Consider the following 27536-nt stretch of genomic DNA (forward strand, 5'->3'; position numbering starts at 1 on the left):
CTAATAATCTTAGATATTTGACCTTGCAACTCACTTAAAAGAAACTATGTCTGCTGCAGATAGAATGTAATTGCTCTCCTGGCCCCAAGCAGTAACTAGCTATCCAAAGGAGTTTCAATAATTAACTAGTTTCACTAAGCAGTTGACATACTTTGAATAATGCAAGATTTAAAACTGCTTTTCAAGCTTCGATCCTGTCTGCTCACATCTGCGTCACTATGGTGGATGAGGGAAGCTCAAGAGAGAAACTTACTGCAATAGAATCACTGTCAACCAAATGTGCAAACCAAATTTAAATTATGAAGAAATGCTAAGAATATTATGTGAAACCTGTCATCTCCACTGTGTCCTTGGGCAGATTTAAGCAGAACATCATATTTACTTGGAAGCAAGTCCTAGTGGATTCATTGCGGCTTCCTCCCAGATGAGAATGCATGGAGCTTTAAATAATTCATTTCCTGCTGGGAGGCAAGTCTTGACAGTGATCTGATGGCAATCTGCTCTTAATTCCTGCTGTCCGGTACCAGATTCTTATGCTATTTAACATGTCCAGTGGTCTCTTTATCACTCTGAATGCCAAAGGGAGATTATTTTGTTGGCCGGTTTTGAGGACAGCTGGGCTTGATCGTAGGGTTTCCTTGCTCCAATAGCCAAGGTTTAAATTACATGCATACTAAAAGCTGACACACTAGCTGCCAGTTAAGAGTTTATAAGTTATCTGTTTCCCCAATGTTATCTTGGTTTCGTCCCCCTGGGCAAGGACCAGTTTCCAGGAAGTCCCTGGGCTCCTGTGAAAGCGATTGACCAGGCATGTGGCAATTCCCTTCTTTGGGTTATGAATTTTATAATTCTCGCTAGAGGCAAGAATTGGAATACAGTATGCAGCTTTTTGTACTGCTCTTGAACGATGGTGGTGCTGGAGGTATGTATGGGGTGTAGAAATATATCCAATCCTGTGAAAGGTTTATAGAAGCTGAAAGGAATGGAATGATTAAACAGCATTCAGTTGGTTCACACTGCCCTTGGAGACTGCCATTAGCCCTGCAGGGTCACATATGGCTGTTGACCAAAGCTTTGTTTAGACCTGTAGTTTAGAAATATGGAAATTACTTGTCCTTTTGCAAAGAAACCAAGCATTGTGCTGTATTTGTACATGGCTGAAATCTGGGGTTGTTGTTGTTGTTTAGTTGTGTCCAACTCTTCATGATCCCATGGACCAGAGCACGCCGGGCACTCCTGTCTTCCACTGCCTCCCGCAGTTTGGTGAAACTCATGTTGGTGGCTTTGAGAACACTGTCCAACCATCTCATCCTCTGTCGTCCCCTTCTCCTTGTACCCTCAATCTTTCCCAACATCAGGGTCCTTTCCAGGGAGTCTTCTCTTCTCATTAGGTGGCCAAAGTATTGGAGCCTCAGCTTCAGGATCTGTCCTTCCAGTGAGCACTCAGGGCTGATTTCCTTCAGAATGGATAGGTTTGATCTTCTTGCAGTCCATGGGTCTCTCAAGAAATCTGGGGTAGTCTTAATAGTGCAGATTTCTTAAACAAATAGTAAAGAGATAAAAGGTTGAATGAAATTTCATGCACTCCTCCCATGTAGTTTTTCCCCAAGTTGTTGTTGTTGTTGTTGTTACTTCCCACCTTTTTCCCAAAGTAATCAAGGTGACATGATTCTCCTCCTCTCCATTTTATCACCACAATAGCCCTGTGTGGTAGATTAGACTAAGAGACAAGTGACTGGCCTGAGGATAAGGTAAAATAAGATAAAAATAAACTATTTTGAAGATGAACAACCAAAACGTCACAATATTGTGAGCAAGCTTTTGAGTGTACCAGAGCTCTTCATCAAGCTCAATGGTAAGTAAAGGGGAGGTGGGGAGAGAGAAGGGGGGAAAGCTGGCTTGGTATTGAAGCCATATTGTCTGCCGTGGTAAAAGGTTTGTTTCTGTTGCATAGCCTTAGAAGATATATGAATATCGGGGCATGGCCATGGGGGTTGCCTTTAAGAGTTCTGCACTTCAGAATTTCCTACTGGAATATATACACCCTGGAATTAGTTATGTCCATTGATATCTGTGGTTCTATTCTGTGTGGCTTAGTAGGAGACAACTTATAGGACTGGTAAGAAACTCCCCTCCCACTGTAAAATTAAATAACTCCTCTTCAGCTTGGCTGTCTGGGCTTATGGCAAATGATGCCATATTGCTCTTATAGTCCTTGTTACTTAGCTGCATTGCAAAACTACAGCTTGATTCCTGCTTGAAATCTTCATTTGAATCCCTTGTAACTTGTTTCCGTATTCATTAAACCCTGAACCATAACCGTCTGTTACGGTTGTCTTTCCAGAGACATAGATGTATAATTGAATAATACTTCCTTTCTAGCAACCTTTTTCACTTGGTCTTGTGGCTCACCACATCTGGCGTGATTCACTGAAGCTTTGTTGGTATGGAATTGGCATTCGTTCCTATATGGAGTTTTGCAGCATTGCGAAAACATTGTTTACGCTGATTACTTTTGCATCGGATGGCATGATCGTTGTTTCTAATACTTTATTTGCAGTACTTCTTCTTATGGGTGGATCGTCCAGTCTGATGACGCTATAGATTTAGAAGAAAAGTTTGAGATTGTATTAATTATCAACTATAGTCAATCCAATATATAGAGAGGTAATGTATTTTACTATCTGGGTAGGTTTGCTTGATCGGGATATCGTGGCTGTAGAGATGCTCCGGCTCTTGCTCCCCCCCCCCCCCGCCGCCTTAGGGCCTTCACTTACAATGTGCCGCATAAAAGCTGCAACATACGGGAGACAGAGTGACAGTCTCCTCTTTATTTTTGAATACAGACATTTCCACCAATACACTTCACCAACAAGTGCCTATATTGTATGACCTAGAGACACATTCCAAAATTCCCTGCAGGTTCACAGATGGCGAATTCTACACAGCTTCATTGGCTCCTTAAAAGTAAAATAAAAAAGCAGTCCCCTCATGCAACCGCTTACGGAAATGCATGTTGAGCAAACAAAAAGCAAAATAAAATGATAAATAATACAACAGATGGAAATCACCCCCTTTCCCATTTAGCTCCCGATCAGCTTTTATCTTGATTTTCTCTCTCTTCCCCACTGTCACAGTATGCTAAACAGTCACAATTTGCAAATAGTAGTGTAACCACATTTTGAAGAAACCGTTTGAAGGCTTTAAAAATATGTGGGAAAGCTTTTTATTTATTTCAAACAGATCTCCACTTTAATGGCTTGTTTCCATACCTAAGAAGTGTGGCAGCGCTGCAAAGACCTCATTTTCAAAAACTGCTGAGTAATTTGAAACATCGTTGATTCACCTGAGCCACAATGCAATTATTGGGGTGGGGTGGGGATATCACCTCAATAGTCTCTATAGAATTGCACCAATGTATAGCAAGAAGAACAATCAAGCAAGAGAGGTTAATAATAATAAAAAAAGGTTTCTTTAGCTCTCTTCTAAGCAAGAGGAAGAGCAAGTGTGGAGAAGATGGAGAAATGCTACTGGATGACAGAGAGAATGCAGAACTGCTCAGCACCTCCTTTGCCTCTGTCTTCACCCAAAAGGAAAACTGTGCCCAACCTGGTGATAACAGAATATATGATGCACAGAGGGAGCTGCACCCCAAAGTAGGAAAAGAGGTGGTAAGGGAACACCTAGCTACTTTAAATGAATTCAAATTTCCAGGGTCTGATGAGCTGCACCCAAGGGTACTAAAGGAGCCTGCAGATGTCACCTCAGAGCGTCTGCCTACAATCTTTGAGAATTCTTGGCGAACAGGTGAGGTCTCTGTGGACTGGAAGCAATCAAATGTTGTCCCCAACTTCAAAAAGGTGGTGGTGCGGGAGAAGACCAAGGTAATTACTGACTAGTCACCTTGCCACTGATACCAGGGAAGGTCCTAGAACAGATAATTAAACAGTGTGAAAAGGATGCTGTGATTTCTTTTCTTGATATACGTATGCTTGGTGGATCAGGGAAATGCTGTGGACATAGTGTATCTTGATTTCAGTAAGGTTTTTGACAAAGTCCCCCATGATATTCTTGTGGAGAACCTGGTAAAATGTGAACTGGATAAGGTAACTGTTCAATTTGTAGCTGGTTGACTGACCAAACTCTAGGTGTGCTCACTAATGGTTCCTTGTCATTCTGGGGAAAAGTGAGAAGTGGGGTGCCGCAGGGTTCTGTCTTGGGCCTGTTGTTGTCCAACATTTTTATAAACAACTTGGATGAATGTATGGAGGGGATGTTCATCAAATTTGCAGATGACACCAAACTGGGATGGGTAGCCAATACTACTGAAGACAGATCCGGGAGAACAGATTGGAGCACTGGGCCAATACCGACAAAATAAATTTCAATAGGGACAAATGTCAGTTTTTCCACATAGGCAGGGAGAACCAGCTGCACAAATATAAGATGGGGGATACCTGGCTTGCCAGTAGTACAAGTGGAAAAACTGTGCCTGGGGCGATGGCCCCCTCAGCTTCCCCCCCCCCATCCCTGCTTATGCAGAACAGTTGAAGGAATTGGGTATGTTTAGCCTGGCAATAAGGAGACTGAGGGGGTATAATAATCATCTTCAAATATCTAAAGGGCTGTCGCATGCCATGCAGGATGGAACAAGCTTGTTTTCTCCTGCTTCTTTCTCCTTGTTTTATAGGCATCTCTGGAACAGTGTACTTTCTTCGTGGCCTGCTCCCAGTTATGGGTTATATAAGAGGAGCACATTATACTGTGATCTCCCATATCTGCACTAGTTTTTTTTTTATTGCCTTTCATGCTCAAACAAAAGTTAGTAAAACCACGTATGGTCTTGAAAGACCTAGTATACCTGAGACAACTTCTCTACCTCTATGTTTTTGTGTCACAACCTCTTAGGTTTTCCATCAGTGTGTAAAGTAGAGTGCTGGGGTGTTCTTGGTTGCTAATCAACTGATAAATATTCTCTCTCCCTGAAAGACTTTAAAGCCAAGGTGGTGACCCTGTGGACCTCCAGATGTTGTTGAACTCCAATTGACCCAGCCAGAATGACCAATGATGGGGTGGGGGGTGGGGTGGGAGCATAGCTGCCAAGTTCTCCCTTTTTTTAAGGGAAATTACCTTATGCTGAATAGGCTTCCTCACGGGAAAAGGGAAAACTTGGCAGCTATGGGTGGGAGTTACATTCCAGCAACCTCTGGAGGGCCATTGGTTCCCAATCTGAATTTTAAGCATTTATAGAAATAATCTATGCTGAAATAAGGCTCCCAAAGCACTTTTTAAAGGCTGTAAAATGAAAACAAAAAACCTCACAAACACCAATAAAACAGCTATCAATAGAAACAAGACTGTGCAGACAGAGGAAAGAATTTGTAAGCAAATTAAAGCAGCTGCACTGTAATAAGGTCCAAGTCCAGGCATCTTCAAGTGGTGTCAGGCTTCTTTCCAGCTGGCATTTGATAGCAAAGGCAGGGAAGGTTATGAGGGTTGGGCTCTTCAGGAAGAGCTTTATATATACGAATCCCAAACATTTTAGATGGGGAATACTGACAAATTACGTTTCAAAAGACCCAAACCACCTAATTTAATTTTGATTCTTTTATCTCTCATCATAGCGTAAGTAAATGCTACATTTTTTATTGTTTTAATGGGCCCAAACATTAATGAAGAAGTTTCCCAGCCTGCTTAAGCCAATGGCACTTCATGTAACAACATGCAGTAGAGCTGTAACAAATCAGCAGAAATGGTGGATGGAAGAGACATGTCTGCTGTGAGCAGGGCCTGAAGCCTTCTTCTGGGTCACAGCACAATTATATCTGCCTTTTAAAATAACAGCCCAGGAGCCATTTTTTAAAAAATACGCTAGTCTAAAGTACAGTAATATATTGGGCAGAAATAAATATTCAGCGCTCTACTGACTTTTAGACTTTCAGTTGTGCTTATAACTACTTAACAAGGTCTATAACAAACTGATGCATTTTTATCATTCCAAAACTCTGTTAATTAAAAGCCAAGACTCTTACGAGTCAGTTGTGTTCGCATGAACAGCAGGTAAAACATTGTCAAGCTTCTGGCATATTGTTAATGAACAAAGCAACTTTCAATGCAATTTTCTGTCAGTTCGTTTTCAGGGTGAAAGGTTCATGCAGGCCCAGCCTTAGGCATTTCTGAACAGGTTTTTCGCTGATAGGATATCAAGTGTAGCACCTACAAGACCCACATATGCAATGTACATGTGCATGCCTTGAACCCCAAAATGTTCATATGACAGTTGTAGGATAAAAGTGCTGATTTCCAGGATGCAGGTTTCTCCTATCTGACCCCTACGTTTCTCACCTCTGATCTAAGGAATTGTGGATCAGAAGGTCTGTAGCTCAGTGGTAGAGAATATTATACTATACTAGTCTCATTCAGCCCGTTGAGAAAACGGGCGCTAGAGGTGCGACGGGGCCGCGGCCATCCCTCGCCTTCTGCACTCGGCTGCGGGGCTCGCCGGGAACGCAATTCAACAAAGCGCTCTCCCGCCGTGTCCCGCGGCCGAGCGCAGAGAGGGAGGGAAGGCCGCGGCCCCGCCGCTCCTCCCACGGGCCAGGTAGGGTTGTCAGGAGGAGGCGGCGGCGGATCAAAATGGCGGCATCTGGCTCCGGCCCGTGGCAGCGGCGGGAACCGGACCGGGCTCCCACGGCCCCGGAGCCCGATGCCGCCATCTTGGTCCGCCACCGCAGGGGAACAGGAGGCAGAGGGTTGAGGGGGGAGGAGCGCGCGTGCGTGTGTACGTCCCGCCTCTTTGTCCAGTCCCTGTGTCCGTGGGACACGTGCATTAGCGCGGACACAGGGACTGGACGCAGAGACACAGGGACTTTATTATATAGGATGTGCAACAATATAAGAATATGGGTGCTCACAATAATTTATCCTGGGGTGAAGGGTAATGAAAAACTGAAGGTTTGGAGTTTTGCTTCAAATAAATAAATAAATAAATAAATAAATAAATAAATAAATAAATAAATAAAGAGAAAAGTGCCTGCATGTTTTCCCTTGTTTCTCAGGTTCTACAAATGCAAGGAACTTACTTTTTTAAAAAAATGAAACCTGGAAATTTGGGAATTATGATTCATTGTGGGGAAGGGAAGTCAGCTCCAAGTGTGGTGGTTGCCCAAAGTGTCATGTGTGTGTGTGTGTGTCAGCGGGCCCTGGAAGGCTTATCTAGCTGGTCAAAATGGCACCAGGCAGCTGGATCTAGCTACCCTTTAAATTTACTACAATGATCACAAGTTAAAAGGGTTCCTAGTTCTAGCCCTACCTCAGAGTGCTGGACCAGAAACAATGTTATGGGTGTGTGTGTGCGGCATGGAAAGCATCGGTTGTGGGCCTTGGCAGCTGCCCAAGGATGCCAAATGCTGATGCCATCCCTGTAAGAATGAATACTGCATGAGTTGTAGGTGCCAATATGTATTACTCACTAATGGCAACATCTAAAATTATGTTATATAGGGAGTCTTAAACATGCACAAACAAAGACTCGTGGCACATCTTGCAGATGAGACGTCTTGTTTTAGAAACTTGCTAGTTGTAGAAATTTTTACTAGTGCTGTTTTAATATCCCTAAGCCTGCAAAACCACGTTGATGCAGGGCCTGCTCCGACACCATAAAAGTTAATGGAGGTCTGCTTATTCATTTCCACTGCAACATAATTACTAAAGTGCTGATTATGGAACTGTTATGCCTTTGACTTAGTGAAACAAAGCCAGGTTCTCTGAATACATGTACCTTCCACATAGGATATGGTGTGTGTATAGTGATTGCATATGTAGCAAGATGTTATACAGTGGTACCACTGGTTATGAACTTAATATGTTCTGGAGGTACGTTCTTAAGCTGAAACCGTTCTTAACCTGAGGTACCACTTTAGCTAATGGGGCCTCCTGCTGCTGCTGCGCCACCGGCGGACAATTTCTGTTCTCATCCTGAGGTAAAGTTCTTAACCCAGGGTACTACTTCCAGGTTAGCGGAGTCTGTAACCCGAGGTGTTTGTAACCCGAGGTACCACTATACTGTGTACAAACTGTATGCCCAGATGAACTATTTAGGGTCTCTGCACAAAAGGCAAAATATTAATATTCTTATTAATAATAATAATTATATTTGCATACTGCCCTTCAGCTTTGTAATTCACAAGATAAAAGCACTTTGCAGTTCACAGGATAAAAGCACAAAATAAAGAGTTAAAACAAAACAATAACCCCCCTCCCACAAACATTTAAAAGGCCATAGAAGGCCTGGCACCTAAAGGTATATAATGGCGCCTGACAACCCTCCCTGCAAAGAGCATTCAACAAACGGGGAGCCAACACAGAAAAGGCCCATTCTCATTTTACCACCCTCAGGGCCTCGTGGAGGAAGCACACCAAGGGCTTCAGATTATGATTGTAGAGTTCGGGTTGGTTTATATGGGTCCTGAGCTGTTTAAGGCTTTATAGGTAAAAAACCAGCACTTTGAGCTGAGTCTGGAAGCTAATTGGCAGCCACTACAGTTGGCCCAGAATTGGCGTAATATGCTCAAACTGTCTTTCCCTGATGAGCAACCCGACAACTGGATTCTGCATCAGCTGAAGTTTCCAAACCATCTTCAAAGCCAGCTCTACATACGTGTTGCAGTAATCTAACCAGAACATATTGTTAAGTGATGGTGTATATACAGGGTACATGTACTAAACGTTCTTTGTGAACTGGCCCGGTGCCACACATATGTATTGCACATATATATCATAGTTTTGATATAAATCAGTGTGCAAAGTGGGATAGGATGCTGTACCACTTCTTTTCAGGTAGACTTAAACCCATCCCACTTGGTTACACTGAGGACGATCACTATTTTTTGCAAACAGTGCCATGCCAACCTATACATGTCTACCCACAATAGAGTCCAATTGTTTTCAGTTGAGTTCATCCCAAGTAAGTGTGTAGGAATGCAGCGTTACAATGAAATGTTGTGCATGGCTCACAAATAAGCTCCATACATAGCCTATATTTTTGCAGAGAAAGTCTTGCCGCTCCGCTATGACCTCCCTGCCAATTTGGATACAATAACAGAACTGGAGGCCCCTCGACTGTCTTCGAGTCCAGTATTGGACCATTTCGATTGGATACTTCCTGCTGATGTAGACAGATTCCTCCGAGCTAGAAGGCCCACCACTTGCTCCCTTGACCCATGCCCGCCCTGGCTGATTAGAGCGTGTCCAGATGAGGTACGGGCCCCCCTGGGTGAGATCATTAATTTGTCCCTTGCCACGGGGACTTTCCCAGGCGAGTTGAAGGAAGCAGTGGTGCGTCCGCTCTTAAAGAAAACATCTCTGTTTCTGTTAAGATGAATGTATTGCCAAAGATGTTATTCTTGTTCCAATCATTGCCAATAATTGATAAGATGGATTGCTTTAAAGAATGGCAAAAGGTGCTCTCTCCTGGTATGCCCCACGGAGGACCTTAAGGTCCACAAATAACAATATTTTGGAGATCCTGAGCCATAAGGTGGCTAGATTGGCCTCAATTAGGGCCAGGGCCTTTTCAGTATTGGCCCCGACTTGGTGGAACACTCTCTCACAGGAGACCAGGGCCCTGCAAGATTTGACATCTTTCCGGAGGGCCTGCCAGAATAAGCTGTTCCACCTGGCCTTTGGGCTGGACTCAGTCTGACCACTATGTTTTTCCTCCCTTATGGTTTTGATTTAGGCCATTTTAAAATGAGGCTGCATTTTAAAAATTTCTTAAATCTAAATTGTATTTTAATCCGCATTTTAATCAATTGTTTTTTCTTTTACGTTTTATTGTAATTGTAATTTGATTGATGTCAGCCGCCCTGAGCCTGGCTCTCACTGGGGAGGGTGAAGTATAAATAAAATAATAATAATACTGTAATTATTATCATTATTATCATTATTATTAGGGTATAGGATTGCAGGTTGAGAAGGCAGTCTTATGCACACTTACTTGGCAGAAAATACTCAGTGGGATTTATTCCTAAAGAATGCACTGTTTAAAAAAAAAAGATTTCACAGCTGACACTCTTCTCATTCCCCGCCCCCTCCATCCCACTTTGAGCACTGGACTTAATCCAGAGCTACAATAAACAATAAGCTTGGTAGGTTGTTCAGTGCACAGCAACTGTTGCGTAAACATGTGAAGACTTCTCCCTTCACTTAAATGACAGGGGTAGCACTGTCCACTCACAGGCATAGACACCATAGTGAATACAGAGACCCATATGTGAACAGAGGCTTTCTGTGTGCATTCAGTAAATTCTGGCTACATGTTCTTGTGTGCCTCTAACTCAATGTTATGTGCAAATCAATAAACCAAAGCTATGACACTCTGCTTTTTTTTTTTGCTTTGCCATGTAGAGGTAATGTGGTAGGGATGGGGATGCTTAACCTTTCCTCTCCACCCAGTTACTTCTCCCACAAACTGTCTGTGGAATTAAAGATACATGTTTGTAAGACTAATTTTTTAAAAAACCTCTCTCTCTGTGGAAGCTGCAAAAGTGGCAGGTGGGGAAAGTGTTAAGTTTCTGTGCTCACCCTTTCCTGTTTTCTGCACCAAACTTTCTATTTCAATTCTTAGACAAGAATGCAGCTCCCAAGAGTACTGTCATAGCTTTCTAAAACAATGTTGGAAGTATTCCTCAGGGATTAGATTAGGGATTTTTTTCAGGAGGGAGGAGCAGCGTTCTAAAAGCTAAGAGGGACAAAAAAAGAGATTGATAATAGCGGAAGCCTGTTTTGAGGGAGTAGGCCTGGAAGGAAAATTAGGACTGTGTGGGCACGAATAAATGTGGCTTTCAGGGATGAGACACATAAACATTCCCCACCAAAGGGATAGAGGATTTTAGGAATGGCTGTTTAAAAGAAAATCATTGGAGTTGCTGGAATAGACAATTTAAAATAGGATCTGTTTTCTTGTCTTAGTTTGGATGCTGAATCACCTAATTTCTGGGAAATATTGTGTTAGCATTAGCTCTTTGATTTGCTCATTATGCTACCGTAGTTTTGCGGTAGCAGTTTCATTTTTTAAACCCAGTTGTGAGAGTGGTTCAGTACAATCCTAACCAAGTCTATTCAAAGGCAAGACCTATTAAATTCAGTATGGTTTACTTCCAGATAAACAGGGTTAGGACAGGCTTGGGCATTCACTAGTCCCTGATGGGCCTGCCATACCTGGCCAGTATGTTGGGTAAGTCACATGCTGTCAGGCTTTGTTTTCAACTTCACAGAAGGAAAAGATGGCAGCTTTTCCTTTCAGTGTTACAGGCTTATGACCAGTAGGCCCGGAAGAGTATTTTCTGTTGGAATTAACTGCTGTGTTAAAACACCAGCTTTCAAGCTACTTGAAGCTGTTTTGGAACTGGTTGCTGAGTAATTTCCAAAAGCAGGAGACAGAGGCAATCACTTAAACTTCTATGGTACAATTCAACGTGTCCTATCAAACAAACACCCAAACACACACAAACCTAGATCCCTATTTGAAGGCGGGAACTTCTATATTGTAATGACTGAACATCAGAAATGAAAACGCTAAGTAAAAAAGGCATGGGGCAGAGATAAGGAAGCTGAGGGTGAGAGGGGCCATGGGGCTGGGAATAAGGGGCTGACCTAATGTTATACTGTAGTACTAATGTGAAAATCCTAATGAACGTTCCAGCAGGACAAGCAACTTCCCCAGCCCTCTCAAAAACGGGCTTGGCAAGGAGTCTTGTGCGATTCAAAAGCTTGCACCCTTTTCTTCTTGGGAGCTTTTAAAATAAGTTACAACAACCCAAGCTTGGGCAGTTTCCTAGTCGTACCCTCCCCCCCAAAAAAGCTTGTTTTTCTCCTACCCACCCAACTGACAAGCAGCTTTTGGGCGGGCTTGACGAATGTAAACAGCGATGCCGTTTGAGCGGCTACCGCCTTAGCAAAGCCCGCCTTGCTCACACAATAGCAACAACTCCTGAGCAAAGCGCCTGCGGTTCCGCGCTCCCCGAGGGAGGCAGCCGGGGAGGCGAGCAAGCAAGCAAGGCGGCGAGCAAGCAGCGAGGGCGGCCACCTCTCTGTCCCCGCCGCCGTGCTGGCTCTGAGGAGTAGCAGCCAATTCTCTGCTTCTACCTCCCTCTCCCTCTCCCCACCCCCCATCGCCGACTCATTCGCTCCCAGCCAGGCTGCCCCTCCCCTTCGGGCTGTCCCCGCTCGGCGGCAACCCCGGCCTCAACCCCGCGTGCGTAACACACACACACGCACTCGGTGGCACTCGCAGCGCAGCAGCCACGGCCGCTCCACCAGGCATGGCACAGGGCTCTACCTCACTATGGCAGCCGCGCGACACAGCACCCTCGACTTCATGCTCAGCGCCACAGGTGAGGCGCCTCGCTCGGGGTTTCCCCTGCCCACCCCGAACCTAACCCTGACCGACAAGACCGACCCCGTGCTTCCACCCTTTTATTTTTCGCGGGGGGTGGGGAGGGAGGAGGAAGAGGCTCCTGCAGCGAAGGGAGGCAAAGTGGCTGGCTGGGGCGCCGTTGCACAGCCATGGCTCGTTGCTGCAGGCCCGAGCTGCCTTGCGCCGCCGCTGCTGCTGCTCCTCTTTGCACCGTCAGAAGCAGCCGCGGCTGCTTGGCGCAGGCCACTGCCTTTGCTGACTAAGCCGAGCCGGCCGCCATCCCCTCCCGCTGACCCCCGAAGCTGTGCCGCACATGCCCGCGTTTCGCCCGGGCTCAACTGGGAGCCCATTTGCCGCCAACTTTTGCGCCTTAAGCCGCAGCCTTCGGCCTCCCCATGTTTGGATTTCCCCCTCCTATATTATTTTCTTAGCTTCGTCTTTGCAGCTCCTCCCCTTCATATATGCAGATTCCCTGAAGCTCAGCCCCGCTCTTCTGTTTCTCCAGCCATACAGATTTCTTGGCCCCCCCGCCCCCGCTGCATGTGCCTTTACAGTATTTCTCTCTTTCTCTCTCTCTCTCCCCACCGCATGCAATTCCTCTCCATTCATTTCCCTGGGCACAGGCTCTGATCGACATTCTGCATCCGAAAATAGACCAGCAAGGGCCTTTTTCGATTCTCCGCACCGCTCTCTCCCCCCCCCCCCGGCGGGGCACGCTCTCTTTGCATACATAAAAATTATTATTGCAAACTTGACTTTGTAACTGGCTTTTAAAAAGTATGCGCCTGTAAATTTTTGGAGGAAGGGATGATCGTGCACGCCTTATAGTCGCATGCGTGACCTTAATCTGTCCCTTAGGCGGTGACTCTTTATTTTTTTGCTTTTGCAGCTGTGCTGACAGTGACGAAGGTTATTCAGCTTATTTTTCTCCAGTAATCCTGATGATTGTGAAAGGAAGTGATCAAGGAAGTGATCTATTGATATGGAAAATCGGGGCCCAGGGAGAAAAAGTGGAGTTCAATGGATTGATATTGGGGAAGGGCCTCTGTGTTAATGATAACTTTTTCAAAAAGGGAGGGAAAAACCTGGCAGGAAATGAAAGATCAGGAAGTGTATTGGGACTCCTCTGTTGTTAAGTTGCAAAGAAAAGAAATCAGGAGCGTTTTTGTTTTGCATTCCTCCAACTCTTATTAAGGGTTAAGACGAACTAGCTGTGGAGCTTATGACCATTATTCTTAAATCTTTATTTGGCAATTAAGAGTTTACTGCCCACATGGTTATTACAGTAAATTAGTTTACAAACTGTGTTTCAGATGTTTGGTACAGTTGAGCTATTTTGAAAACCCTCTCGATCCAAAAGTGGCATCCAGTCTTCTTTTGAGCATGCCAGTTTTAATGGCATTTGGGAGGATGGTCAACCCTTTATTTGCTACCAACATGTTATGAAGAGTGCATGTATGGAAGAAAGTGTACAAAGCAACTTTTATGGTAATGGGCATGTTTTGTCTCAGTTGTTCAAGTGCAGTAGCATATTTATTTATATGTGAGTGAATGGCAGCTGTTAACTTAATGCAAATTATGCACTGTACATTTGTAGTGTAAAGGAGTGCACCTGAATAATAATAATAATAATAATAATAATAATAATAATAATAATAATATATTATTATTATTATTATTTATACCCCACCCATCTGGCTGGGTTCCCCCAGTCACTCTGGGCGGCTTCCAACAAAATACTAAAATACAGAAATCCATCAAACATTAAAAGCTTCCCCTTAAAAGGTATATAGGGGACAGCGGGTGGTGCTGTGGGTTAAACCACTGAGCCCTAGGGCTTGCTTATCAGAAGGTCGGTGGGGGTGAGCTCCTGTTGCTCGGTCCCAGCTCCTGCCAACCTAGCAGTTCAAAAGCACCCCAATGTGCAAGTAGATAAATAGGTACCGCTACAGCGGGAAGGTAAATGGCGTTTCCGTGTGCTGCTCTGGTTTGCCAGAAGCGGCTTTGTCATGCTGGCCACATGACCTGGAAGCTGTATGCTGGCTCCCTTGGCCAATAGAGCGAGATGAGCGCCGCAACCCCAGAGTTGGTCACGACTGGACCTAATGGTCAGGGGTCCCTTTATCTTTATCTATTTACATGTAGAGGTATAAATAATCCCATAGATTATTTGCACTACAGGAAAATGAAGCAGCTCCATTTTGTAATTGGGTAATCATGGGCTTGTTTCAATTGCTGCGGAATCTGATTTTTGAACCAAAGGTGTGCATACTGGTAGTTGTGATACGCATAGGCTGGGATTCAAAGAACTGGGAAACTACTAGTTCTGTGTGAGCCCAGGGGACCTTTAGAACCCCCATCCCTCTGAGCTGCAGCTCTCATTTCTGCTGGCAAACACCCTTTTTTTAAATTGGAAATTCCAGAGGTGGTTTGTTATATGGCATTGGGGTCTACCTGCAAATAACCAGCAAATATGTTTATTCGGCTGTACGCCCATCATAAAACACAACACAACAAAACAAATCAAATAAAAACCGCAGACTCGTACAAACCACAGATAATATAACACAATTCACAGCTCACAAGGACAAATATTAACAATTCAAAAAACATATCTTGAAGGTTTAAGATTAAGATTAAAAATTTAGGCGCCTAACTAAAATCAATATCTGATGTCATTAAAAAACAACAAAAAAAATACTTATACAGTAACTATCAATAATCAGCTAACATTCCATTCCGTCTCTTGTACGAATGAAGAACCCAGGCTAGCTGAAGGTCAACTGGATTGTCAGCCATAGGCTGGATTATGGAGTTTAATATACTAGCACGAGCCGAACTGTACATAGGGCAGATAAACATAACATGGTGTAAAGATTCAGTTGATTTCATTTCGCAAGCACACATTGAAGAGACTTGGCCCTTAGTAAATCTATGTCTCAGCACGTTAGTTGGAAAAACATTGAACCTAGCTTTAAGGAAGGCATATCGATGAGACGCGGCCGTAAGCGTTGTTAAGTAGGATGGAGTACGGTAAATAGGGGTTATGCCGATATTTAACGGTGAGCAGACTCCCCCGCCATCTAGACAATTTTGGTATAGCTCCACATCATCCATCCAACCTTTGGTTTATACACCTTTTTGCTGCATTTAAATCCAGTTTGAGCAATTCAGAGGGAGAGATCTCCTAGGGCAACAATTTGGCATGGATTTTTCCGGTCCACAAATTTGTGAAGTCATCCTGCCACATGCATTGAATAAGATAGTGGTTCGGGAGTTTATGCCATAGGGATATCCAGTAAATCAAAACTCGCCTCCATAAGACTAACTCAACTGAAGGGATCTTCATTTCTAAACGAATAGCAGCATTACTTACGCATGTTGGTAATTTTAAGAGTCAACGTAAGAATTGGCTTTGAAGCGACTCTAAAGGTGAGAGATTTGCAAAAGCAGCCCATTTGCAAAAGCAGCCCAACACTTTAATGCTATACACTTTCAAGGCCGCAGGGATGAATAGGGCCCCCTCAGAAAAGAAAAAACGGAGGAGGGAGTGCGATAGGGCTTTTGTCTTGTTTTGAAGGTATTCAACATGCGCTTTCCACCCTAAATTATACTGAAAATAAATTCCTAAATATTTAAATTTATGTACTTGTTCAATTTTCGTACCCTCCAGTTTCCATGAATAAAGTTTACGACTCCTTGAAAATATCAGTACTTTGGACTTGGTGTGGTTGATAGACAGATGATTAAGAGAGCAATAAGTTGCAAAAATCTTTAGTGCCCTCCTTAAACCCACTCTGGAGTAAGAGAGTAGCACCGCATCATCTGCATAGAGAAGTAATGGACAACGATAATCAGCTATTCGAGGGGCATGGATAAATTTTTGTGAGTCGGCTAATGGGTTCCTCATATCACTGATAAATAAGTTAAAAAGAAGTGGCGCTAAGATACAGCCCTGGCGTACGCCCTTATTTACTGGCACTGGGTTTGTTAGGTCGCCAGCAGGGGTTAATCTCACCCTGGCCACAGACCCGGCATGAAGTTGGGAGATAAGCCACAGAAGTCTTCTATCTATACCCCAACGGGCAAGTTTATCCCATAGTAATTTCCTCGGGATACTATCAAACGCAGCTTTCAAATCTATGAAAGCTGCGCAAAGTTGGCCCCGTCGAGGTGACGAGTATTTCCGGGCTAAGTGATAAAGAATAATTGCCTGATCTGTTGTGGAACGGTTTAATCTAAATCCAGCTTGCTCGTGCTTAATCAGGTCAGCCTCAACCGACCACTTCATCAACCTTGCGAGCAAAAAACGGGCATATATTTTCCCAATGGATGATAACAGACTAATATTCCGGTAGTTCCCTGGGTCACCGGGGGGGGGCTTTTTTATAGATAGTAATTATAATGGCTTCCTTCCATGTTTCTGGTATTGAGCCCGTGGCATTTATGGCGTCGAAGGTTTTAGCTAAAATCCCTGCCCACCATGCAGAGTGTAGCTTTATAGCCTCAACAGGGACCAAATCCGACCCGGGAGCCTTACCAGTTTTCAGCTCAGCTATCAATTCTAAGATTTCAGCAGGGTCGGTGTTGGGCCAGACAGGAAGGGGATTAGAGGAAGGTCTCCAGTGAGTGGTCGGAGCTTCTGCCACTGATAAATATTTTCTCAGGAACTGCTCCCACGTAGGGGCCGGGATCACCGTTAGGGGATAATTCCTCGTTCTTCCCTTTATTAAAGACCAAAATTTCCGGGAGTTATGAGATTTTGAGGCAGTAATTATAGTCTGCCAACGATTTAGTTGCCATTCCCTTTTGGCCGATTTCTGGGCCTGTTTGTATGCTTTTTTAGCCAGGGGATAAGATGGAGGTAAGGCAGGAGCACCGGAGAGTTTATAGTCATTATATATCGTGTGTAGATGGAGTCTGGCTTGTTTGCAAGAGGAGTTGAACCAAGGGGCGCCAAATTTAAAATAATGGTTTTTAACTCTATAGGCTGGAGAAGTAAAAAAAGCGAGTTAAAACTACTATCAGGCAAGAAAAAAACCTCATACACTGAATTGGATCATGCGGGACTATTCCTACGTCCTGCTGGTCGCCAGGAAACTTTTCTCGGATAAAATCCCTATATCTATGGGCAAGGGCAGGGGACCATTTAATCCCCTTTCTTTTAGTAGTCGACTCCTCAATCACCGGGATTGGGTGGGAACGGTCGAGCAACTGCCAGTCAACACATAACTTGGTTGACAGGGGAAGATGGTCACTAAATTGAGCATTGTCAATTTTAAAAGAGGTGACATTCAAAAATAGATCCTGGGAGACCAATACATAGTCAAGGACACTGTTTGATTTTAACCCTAGATGGGTAAATTCTCCTGGAATATCTGGAGGACATCTACCATTTAATATAATTAAATTTAGGCGTAAAGTCATCTGATAAAGCATCACTCCCGCCTTATTGACTTTTACATCCTTTGATATTCTAGTGGGGATATATACTGGATCGTATGTTTGAGTGCCGGGGTCGACCCACCATTTAGACTTTATAAGAGCCTCCCGATTTGAAGCTATCCGAGCGTTAAAATCGCCTCCAATAAGGGAAGGGACATTTGGAAACTTAAGATAGCAGGAAAGTAAAAAATCCTCTAGGAATTCCCATCTAGAAGTCAGATCAGCTGCTAACCCTCCCGGGGGGAAATAAACATTTGTAACCAATAAGGAGAAGTTTTCACCAGAGATCAGTCCGGTAATAGCATAAGGCGGTAATGCATGCACTAGTGAAAGTTTAGCCCGAAGTTTAAGAGAGATACCGATTGTAAGGCCACCTTTAGGGCGGACACCACTCGCTGACGGGCTAGCAGGCAGACATATAGACTCAAAGCCATTTATCTCAATTTCCTCCTCCACCCAGGTTTCTTGTAATAATATGATAAGAAAGGAATTAATATATTTTTGGAATTCTGGATCTAATATTTTACTTTTCCATCCAGCAATGTTCCAACTTAATATTGAAGGCTGGGGATTCCTCTCTCTTCTGAGTAACTGTCATTCAGAAGGTTGGTTCAACTTTAATACGGGAAGAGGGGAGCCGCTAAAAAAAAAACCAGTTATTTTCCTCTGATGAAAAATCCCTCGCAAAAGCTGAATGGGAGGATTTGCAAAGTTATCTGACTGTTGAACTTGGCCACTCATACCTCTAGGAGTAGGACCTTGGGCAGGGGAGGTCCCCTTTTCCAGAGAGGTTTGGTGGGCCACCAAATGCGATCCAGCTATCTCGTCAGACGTTTGGTCTCTCTGTGGCCTGCTGCTGGTCTTTTGGACTACTTGATTTATGTGGCCTGTTGGGTCTTCGATCAGTTCCGTCTCTGGTCTTGCTGTTGAATCCATAATACTCCGCAATGAGGGATGAGGCTGGGAGAGTGAGCTGTTTGGGAAAGTTAGCAAAGGCACCTCTTCTCTTGTTTGGTCAGTGCTATAAGAAGGTTCCAGGTCGGGCATCGATGAATGTGTAGAAGGGGATTTTACCTGTTGTGATATGTCATGAGTGCTTTCTTCAGGAATATTTATCGAGGGTGAGTCTTGTAAATCTATTAAGAGCACGGCGGGTTGTTCTGCTTGGACGGAAGGGCCGGTAGTTACTACTTGGGGTTGTATCTTATCCTCCATTACCGACATACATTTAGCATTTGATATTTCGAGTTCCATATGATCTGATTCTTCTAGGATGTCATGTTCGCTATATGTGGGTGTTCTTGTGCTGAGCTTCCTAATAAGTTGGAGTTTAAGTGATTCCAGCCTATTAATAATTTCTTTTTGTTCCACCGCTGGTAAATCTGCAAAGGAGGCAATGAGTTCGATCTCTTCTGGAGGTGTCAGGCCACTTACCAGATGGTCATTGTTCTTTTTCAGAGGAGTGGAGGCTACATAACTCTTCTCCTGAGGTAGGACACCTACTCTGTCATCCACTAGTGGATCAGGATTAGCAGATTTTGAGACCTCTTTGGTTATTGCCTCCAACAATAGGGGTTTAGGCGTAGGGTCTATGAAGGCTCTCGTTGGTGTTATTCCTTCGTAATATGATAGAGGGAATTCTTGTAGATTGAAACGCAAGCAGGACTCTCTGGGATTTGTGGCGATGGGGGAGGACTGCACAAAGGTCAATTTGTGCTGCCTCAATATTTAAAAGCACCTTCAGGAGTTCCTTAGCACCGCCCAGAGTTCTCCATCTTGGGTCCCCATTTTGTATAGTTAGGCTCACTTGCCTTGGTTTTAGAATCAAGGATTGATGACCTAATTGAAGGTTAAGGTTGTATTTAGATTTGTCAGTACATTTGTTATTTAAGGACAAACTCCTCGTTGCCTTTCTCTCTTCAAGGGAATTAACGCCGGCTGACGATAGTGTAGTAGTAACTAGCTTTTGTTGAAGACTGTGCAGCTGGGAGGAAAGATCATCTATTCTTTTGAATATACAGTGCAAGGTTTTAATTATTAAATGTAACTGTTCAAATGTCATATGATTGGCCGCGTCAGCGACCAATTCCTCCTTCTGAAGAGAGACTACACTTTTGCTGTTGGCCACATCGCTTGTTATTTGTGGCATAAATTGCTCTTCGTCTTTAAGTACTGGCATGTGATCAATCAGGGGGTTGAAGCGGTTCTGAGTTTCTACCGTGTAGGAACATTCCATTTTAGGGGCTAAAGATAAAAAAAATGCAGGATCAGCACAACGCCTCTTGAAGCTAAGCAGATCTTTGAATCCCAGTGGTAGAGTTTTGTACTGATGCAGCTCAGGCAGTACGCCTAACAAATTTATATCTGGTGTGCCTGATATAACTAGCTTAGATCTAGGTGCAAGTGAGTTATCTAAGCCTTCCAGTTACAGCACCATAATTCCACTTTTGCTAATTCCTATGTGACACCTAGGAGCACTGCTGTTATGCTTTACCTTGTCGGTGGCTGCTCTTGCGCAAGAGGCTAGGCCAGCTCCCTTTCTGCTTTCCTTTCATTGGTAGGCATTTTTTTTTTAGGCAGGCCTTTGGCCACTAACAGTATCGTGTGGCAAGAACTTTTAATGATCTGTGCTGTATATTTTCTTTCGCTTCTGTAGTTGTAAGTTGTTTTGATTCAGTGCTGTTTTTAATATGGTAACTTGGTTACCATATTGTTTTCTTAAATTTTTTTTTATAACTTACGTATTTAACTGTTTTTAGGGTTGTTTTTTTTTTTAATTTCAGCTGTATCTGTTTTAGTCTATGTTGTGAGCCAGCTTGGGCCCTGCAGTGGGAGAAAGGCAGTATATTAAATAAATAAATACCTGACAATATTGCTTGTTGACTGCAGCAAAGTTCAAGGAAAGTATGGGGACTTTTATTCATATTTGCTACATTTTTTATCTCTCAATTTCTTTAAGGAGCTCAAGGCATTGTCCATGCCCCAACCTTGTCTGATCCCCCATTCCTTATTCTCAAAACCAGTGATGTAAATTGAAAATTCGGCTCTGAAAGCGCTATTGGCTCACGGTCACACAGTGAGTTTCATGACTGAGTGGGAATTTGAACCTGTGTAATTTTAATGATATCTAGTTCTGTTATCATATACACATATGTGTGTAATGGAAAAAAATACTTGCTTAGAACAAAGAACAACAATCGAACAACTGGCAGCTTTATTGGGGTACTCAAATGGTCACAACATACCGTACATTTAAAACATGGCTTTTCTCAAAAGATCATGGGAATGGTAGCCTACCTTTCTCTGAGCTACAATACCTACCACCCTTAACAAACTACAGCTTGCAAAATTATTTGGCGGAAGCCATGTGCTTTTAATGTATTATGTGGATGTGACACATGCCTGTTGATCTTGGCCAGCTTGCTATTAACATTATAAAGAAACAGATTCCAAAGCTGGGTAGCAGCTCAGTTCCCAGCAAAATCAACAGTACAGTGGTACCTCTACTTACGAATTTAATGCATTCCGAACGCACATTTGTAAGTCGAAAAAATTTGTAAGTCGAATCCCATAGGAATGCATTGGGAGAAAAAATTCATAAGTCGAAGCAACCCTATCTAAAAATTCGTAAGTAGAAAAAATCCTATCTAAACCACATCCAAGATGGTGGACGGAGCTCCATTTGTAAGTAGAAACATTCGTAAGTAGAGTTATTCGTAAGTAGAGGTACCACTGTACTATGAAGGTTTAAAGGTTGTGCGACTGGGTATATAGACACAATTGCAGCTTCTTTGTGACAGAGGGCCATGTTTCCTCCGTTTGTAGAAGAACCATATTTGAGTATTCTGTATTATCACAACTTGTGGTTGAGATATAGTCTCTGTTCTCCCTCTCTCTGCTGTTTGGTTCTATTTTAAAAGTAAGCATCATCCTAATATTAAATAGGGAGAATGGTTGCAAGGAAGGGGTGAGGAAGGAAGAAGGGCTGAGCAACTTCTCGGGTGTTAGAAGTATCTCACAAGCATCATCTGAAACTCAGATCAGTTTGTGTGTGTGCTTCAATCTGCATTCTGAAACTATCGTAGAAGTTAATTCCTCTTGTTTGCCCGTGATACTTGTTAGTCTACCAAATTCTTCTTGCGTAAACCTGTGTAATCCCATTTGCAGAGGTGTTTAATAGCTAACTTTGAAAGATAGCAAGCAAGACAAACTGGACTCCAGCCTTACTCATATTGGTTCTGTAGAACAAACAGTGCTGAGGAATTAGTCAGCTATTCTGTGTATCTTCAACTTTTTCAGACTCACTTTTAGCCCAAACATACATTTGGAGACCCATTTCTTAACGTTCACCATATCTTTGCATAGTGGTAGTGCTCCTGTTGCAACCTACCTTGGATTAGGCCACGCCCCACTAGTTAAAGACCAGCGTATGCAGGTATTACCCTGAATATCTGCTGAATAAGCAGTCTCTTTCTTTGTGTTTTTTTAAGTCACCCACCTGTTCCTCCAGAACATGAAAAAACAAACTTGCTCCATCCTCCATGTGACAGAAGATCGTTGTGGTCTCCTAAGGCGTCTAGATCCTTTTTGCATGTACTACTGGCAGTCCAGATGTCCCCCCTCTTAAATGTGCAACTGGTTATTCCTTCTTTGTTTGCCTCCTCCATAAAGGGCCTGGAAGTTGGCAACAGAAGAATGGGCCTTTTCTGCAGTGGCTCCCTGCTTGTGGAATGCTGTCCCCAGGGAGGCTTGCATGCCACCTTCTTTACATATCTTTAGGCGCTAGGCATAAACATTCCTCTTCTCCCAGTCTTTGTGATTTGGGACGGATGCAGTAAAGGGAACAGTGATGATAAGTATTTTGAATAAGTTGCCAACCACCATTAGGAGGGACCCACACAATATTTTCCTACCACAATATGAACACTATGCTTATAGGGAATGATCTGTTCAGAATGAATGCTGTTTATGCTTGTTTTTGGTATGTACACTTTTAAAAACAAACAGACACAGGCTAACTTTTGATTTTTATAATTTTATTAGCTTTATCATCAGATGGATAAACAAACACACTGAAGTGCCATGCAGTGAAATTCTGTGGCAAGCAGCATTCTGATAAATAGAGCATTAGTGGTTCCTTGGAGATTACAAAGACAAGAGATGAGCTATAGTTATAAAACCTAAATAGAATGAATACTTCTAAATCATTTTTCTTAATAACTTTGGACTTGCACTTTCAGTATGCAGCCTACAACCAATATGAAATCCTGAAGGAATTTGTTAGAGCCCCAGAAAAATATTTTGAAAGGTTTGTCAATAAGAAAAATAATGCCATATCAAGAGTTGGGCACTACCTTTATTTTGAGCTACAAAAATGTGGCAAGTTGTCTAGTATTTAAGAACATCAGATAAATGTTATACAAAGCAGGGGTTGGGGTTGGGGGAAGTACAAAAAAGGCTGGAGGATGTAGCCATGAAGTCATTTTGTTAGTTTGGTTCCAAGATGGAGATTGCAGACTGAACAACTTCTTCCCAGGTGCTATAGATGTCAGGTTCTGGGATAAAGAAGCATTGTCTCTGTGGAACTGCTCTCAAACAAACCACTGGGGAGGGTACATAATTGGTGCATTTGGGATTGCATTCATACGGAAGGGCACTGATAAAAGTTTACCTCAGAAATATGTTTACTCTTGATTAGATAGTTTTATTTTGATGTTGCTCAGACTTTGGGTGAAATGCCTCACTGCATTTACTTATATGAAATGAAAAATGAAATCTCTACATTAAATATTCAGTAGTGCTGAAATATAATTTTGGAGGGGGGAAATGAAAAAAAATCTTCAGGTGGCTTTTAGGGGCACACACATAAGGCTGAATGCACACAAGTTAAATGTGCATACGGTAAGTTGTGGGCTAACTTCATGTCTGCTTAGAAATTTGCCCACAATGAAGCTCAATGGCCCTTGTCCCTTAAACTTATTTGAAGCATTTCTGATTGCTTCAGTGATGGCTTCTGAAGTTGTTAAGCCCAGTAGTGAGAAACTGAAAGATTTGTAGCAAATGACAAACTTTCAAAAATGAACTGGATATGGTTTTGTTACTGATTTAATTAAAGGCAAAAATGAGCTTGTGCAGTACAAGAACCAGAAAACATACCACTTAACATGTTGTGGAAATTTGTTTGCACCATGAGAGTCAAAATACAGTGGTACCTCTACTTACGAATGACTGGACTTACGAATGGAGCTCTGTCCGCCATCTTGGATGCTGTTTAGATAGGGTTGCTTCGACTTACAATTTTTTTCTCCCAATGCATTCCTATGGGATTCGACTTACAATTTTTTTCGACTTACGAATGTGCGTTCGGAACGCATTAAATTCGTAAGTAGAGGTACCACTGTACTTTGAAGAATGATTTATCCTTGCTCTTGCGCCATAGGGGCAATATTTCTACAATCAAAGAAACAAAATATGATAGGGTTACTATCCTTTCTTGTGTTTTGGCATAAAGGGAGCAATTACGTTTATGGCAATATTTTCTGAGATAGTGGTTTTATGTTAATTGCCACTGAAACCTTCCTCTTGATACAGGCAGAAGAAGCCAGTTTATGTTGGCTGAGCCTGCTAGGATGCTGACCTTGTTGCCCAAGTTTGGGAATGATCCTTAGTTACACAACACACCCATCTTCCCTGCCTATCCCTCCCATTCTGCTATGTCCTTGCTGTTGCCTTACCACAGGCTGAAAGCTTTTAAGTGCCACTAAGATATTTTAAACACACACACACACACACACAAGAATTAAGAGTGAGAAGACCAGTAGCTAAGCCATAGAACACCAAGCCTTTCCCTCTAGCAAAATATCACAGAGGCAAATATATTGCCTAGCACTTACCTGTGCACCGCTAGATTTTGCCCAGAGGGTTACACTCGTAGAATGCTTTCCTAAGTTTATAGGATTTGTTTTGAATTACTGGTAGGGACACGGGTGGCGCTGTGGTAGGTGTCAGAGTTTTAGAACAACAACAGCAGGTCCAAAGTAAATCTTTTAAAATCTCAGTTTGGGCATATATTAGAGCAAAGCTTACAAAATTCCTAATACTTATTCCAATTAAGGCCTTCCTCAAGCAGATATTATTTGTTTGTTTGCATGTATGAGAGACAGTGAGAGAGACTGTCTGTTCCTTGCTTATCAGTTCTGCACTGTTGATGAAAACTCTTAGAACAAGGCGAAACAGATAACTTGTTGAATGCAGGAAGGAGATACTCATTTCTCAGAACAAAATACCATTGTAACAGTAAACCAGAAAGTTATTTTTTCTCCCATTTTTTTCCTGCCCTTACTTGGGGAAGCATACATGTTGTGTGTGTGTGTTCCACCCACCCGTTTATCCTTTCAAACCTTGTGAGATAGATTAGGCTGACAGAGAAGGTGGCCAAACAAAGCTTACCTGCTTTTTATGGCTCAGTGGGAAATTAAATCTTGTCTTCCCATGCTAAGTCCAACACTCTAGCCACAATATAACCACGCTGGCTCTTTTCTCCTCCCCATTTTTATCCCGCTTTTCTATCATAGAACTTAGGGTGCCCCAGTGTTCATTCTCACAACAACCCTAATCGATTACCGGTAAGCTGTTCAGTAAGCATTTCTCTCCCTGAAAGTTTTTCTGCTTCACCAAGTACAAGCCTCTTCTTGTCGGTGGCAGCCCCTTCCTGCCTAATCTCAGCAGTTTATCTTGTGCTCTAAGGAAAGAGGTGCATCAGCAAAGCCTTATGAAATTTCGGCTGGCTGACTGATACCATTTATTTAAAACTAAGAAATTTCAGGACTCCTCTCCAGGGTGCTCCCCATTTCCAGGATCCACTTTCAGGATACCTGCACTGCGCATGTGCGCGGGAGCACATGGAGTTGCCTGTATTAAAAAGTTAAAAAGTTATATGGGATATGAGCTCTTCAAATTTGACTTCTGAGGTGAAGTGAAAAACAGGGGAGTATTTTTTATTCCTGAAACTTTTCCAGGAAGTCATCTCAACCACATACAGGCTGATGAAAGTCAATACAGTGGTACCTCGCAAGACGAATGCCTTGCACAATGAAAAACTTGCAAGACAAAAGCGTTTTGCGATGTTTTTGGTGACTCGCAAGACGAAGTTTTCTATGGCCGTGCTTCGCAAGACGATTTTTTTTTGCCGTGGCAAACCGCGCTTCGCAAGACGAAATTATTGCAAGATGAAGCGACTCTCGGAACGAATTTATTTCGTCTTGCGAGGCACTACTGTACTTGGTGGAAGGAACCATTTTGGGCTGGTTTTCTATATATGGCATAACTTGTACCAAGCTGTCTTAAAATTACGTCTTTAGTCCTTTTTCAGATGAAAGGTTGCTTTCCTTTCTTGGGAATTGCCTGCCAGTGTTGGGTGATGCCAGAGACAAAAACGGGCAAAACAATTAATGTGACTCATCTGTTTCGACCATAGGCTATATTCTAGCCACACAAAGGCCAGACGTTTCTACGCGAATGCACATACCTGTACATTAAAGTAAGCAAGAAGACCTATCAATGGTATATTCCAAATAGGCAACAGTACATGAGGGGGTGCAGAATGTTGCTGGGAAAGCAGTGTGAGCTAGAAGTATCCCGAGGGCCAAACAGAGAGGCCTATGTATTCAGCTCCTATGCCTGAGGTTCCTCTTCTCTCCTTTCAAAATTAATGAGCAGCAAAATGCAATTTCTAAAGGAGTGGGATTATTGCCAGGCACACCCAACTCTGCTGGAAGTTTAGCTTCTATCAAAAAAGGTGAAAAATGAAACCTGAAACATGTCAAAATGGCCATCTGTTAGTTTCTTGTTCTTTGAATCCCACTTGGACAAACAAGGATGCCAGGCTATGCATCCCGAACATAAAAGCCAGCCTTTCGTGCAGATCAATTTGTGATTCAGATAGTTGAAAACATAAAAGCTCATTTGGTTTTGCAAATGTAATGGTCTGATATTCATCTGAGCAAGAGTTAATATTTACCTATAACATTGTACTTTTTATTCATTACCTCCCCAGGTTACAATTCATGCAAAAGTATAATAAGAAAAATGTTTCTTCTATGTTCTTTTATTCTTTCTTACATTGTGCTGACTTATGTCCTATCGTTCTGTGCTCCTGCCAAAAATTGGGAATGTTCTGTATTATCATAACAGTCATACCTTGGTTCTCGAACGCCTTGTGACTGCTCCCGAATGCCACAAACCTGGCAGTGAGTGTTCTGGTTTGCAAATGTTCTTTGGAACCCAAACGTCAAACGCGGCTTCTGCGGCTTCCGATTGAGTGCAGAAAGCTCTTGCAGCCAATCGGAAGCTGCGCCTTGGTTTTCTAATGTTTTCAGAAGTCGAATGGACTTCTGGAATGGATTCCATTTGAGAACTAAGGTACGACTGTATTGCCATGCATGAATTAGTCAACAAAATGATGAAGCCTATAGACAAATGGTCCTTGCAACATTTCTGCCAGATAGGACCTATATTATATAAATAGAAAAAATATCATACTAACCATGGTTACCTGTGATGCAATGCTGTTCCCCCACTACTCAAATTGAAGTCAAGTGGGATGTAAGGAGCATTGCTGCAGAAGTGCAAAAATGTTATATTAGAAATAGAGTTGTTTTCAACAAACTTGCTT

At 42.9% G+C, this 27536-nt stretch overlaps 1 protein-coding gene across 4 annotated transcripts in view; it reads left to right on the plus strand.

The window, feature by feature from the left end:
* The first annotated feature begins 11955 nt into the window (after positions 1 to 11955).
* SMS (spermine synthase) overlaps positions 11956 to 27536 on the plus strand; it is a 39524-nt gene continuing 23943 nt past the window's right edge. The window contains exons 1-2 of one of the 4 annotated variants that reach the window (XM_035116152.3): positions 12264 to 12395; positions 20823 to 20939. Coding sequence is in view for 2 of the 4 variants with exons in the window: in XM_035116151.3 (XP_034972042.2) it covers positions 12347 to 12395 (49 nt within the window). In the remaining 2 variants the exon portion in view is untranslated. Of the gene's footprint in view, positions 12396 to 13537; positions 13907 to 20822; positions 20940 to 27536 lie in introns of those variants that run through there. The other 3 variants (XM_088668707.1, XM_035116151.3, XM_088668705.1) reach the window with 3 other exon arrangements.

This window comes from Zootoca vivipara, chromosome 4 (genome assembly GCF_965207765.1).
Source record: "Zootoca vivipara chromosome 4, rZooViv2.hap1.1, whole genome shotgun sequence".
In the NCBI taxonomy this organism is placed as follows: domain Eukaryota; kingdom Metazoa; phylum Chordata; class Lepidosauria; order Squamata; family Lacertidae; genus Zootoca; species Zootoca vivipara.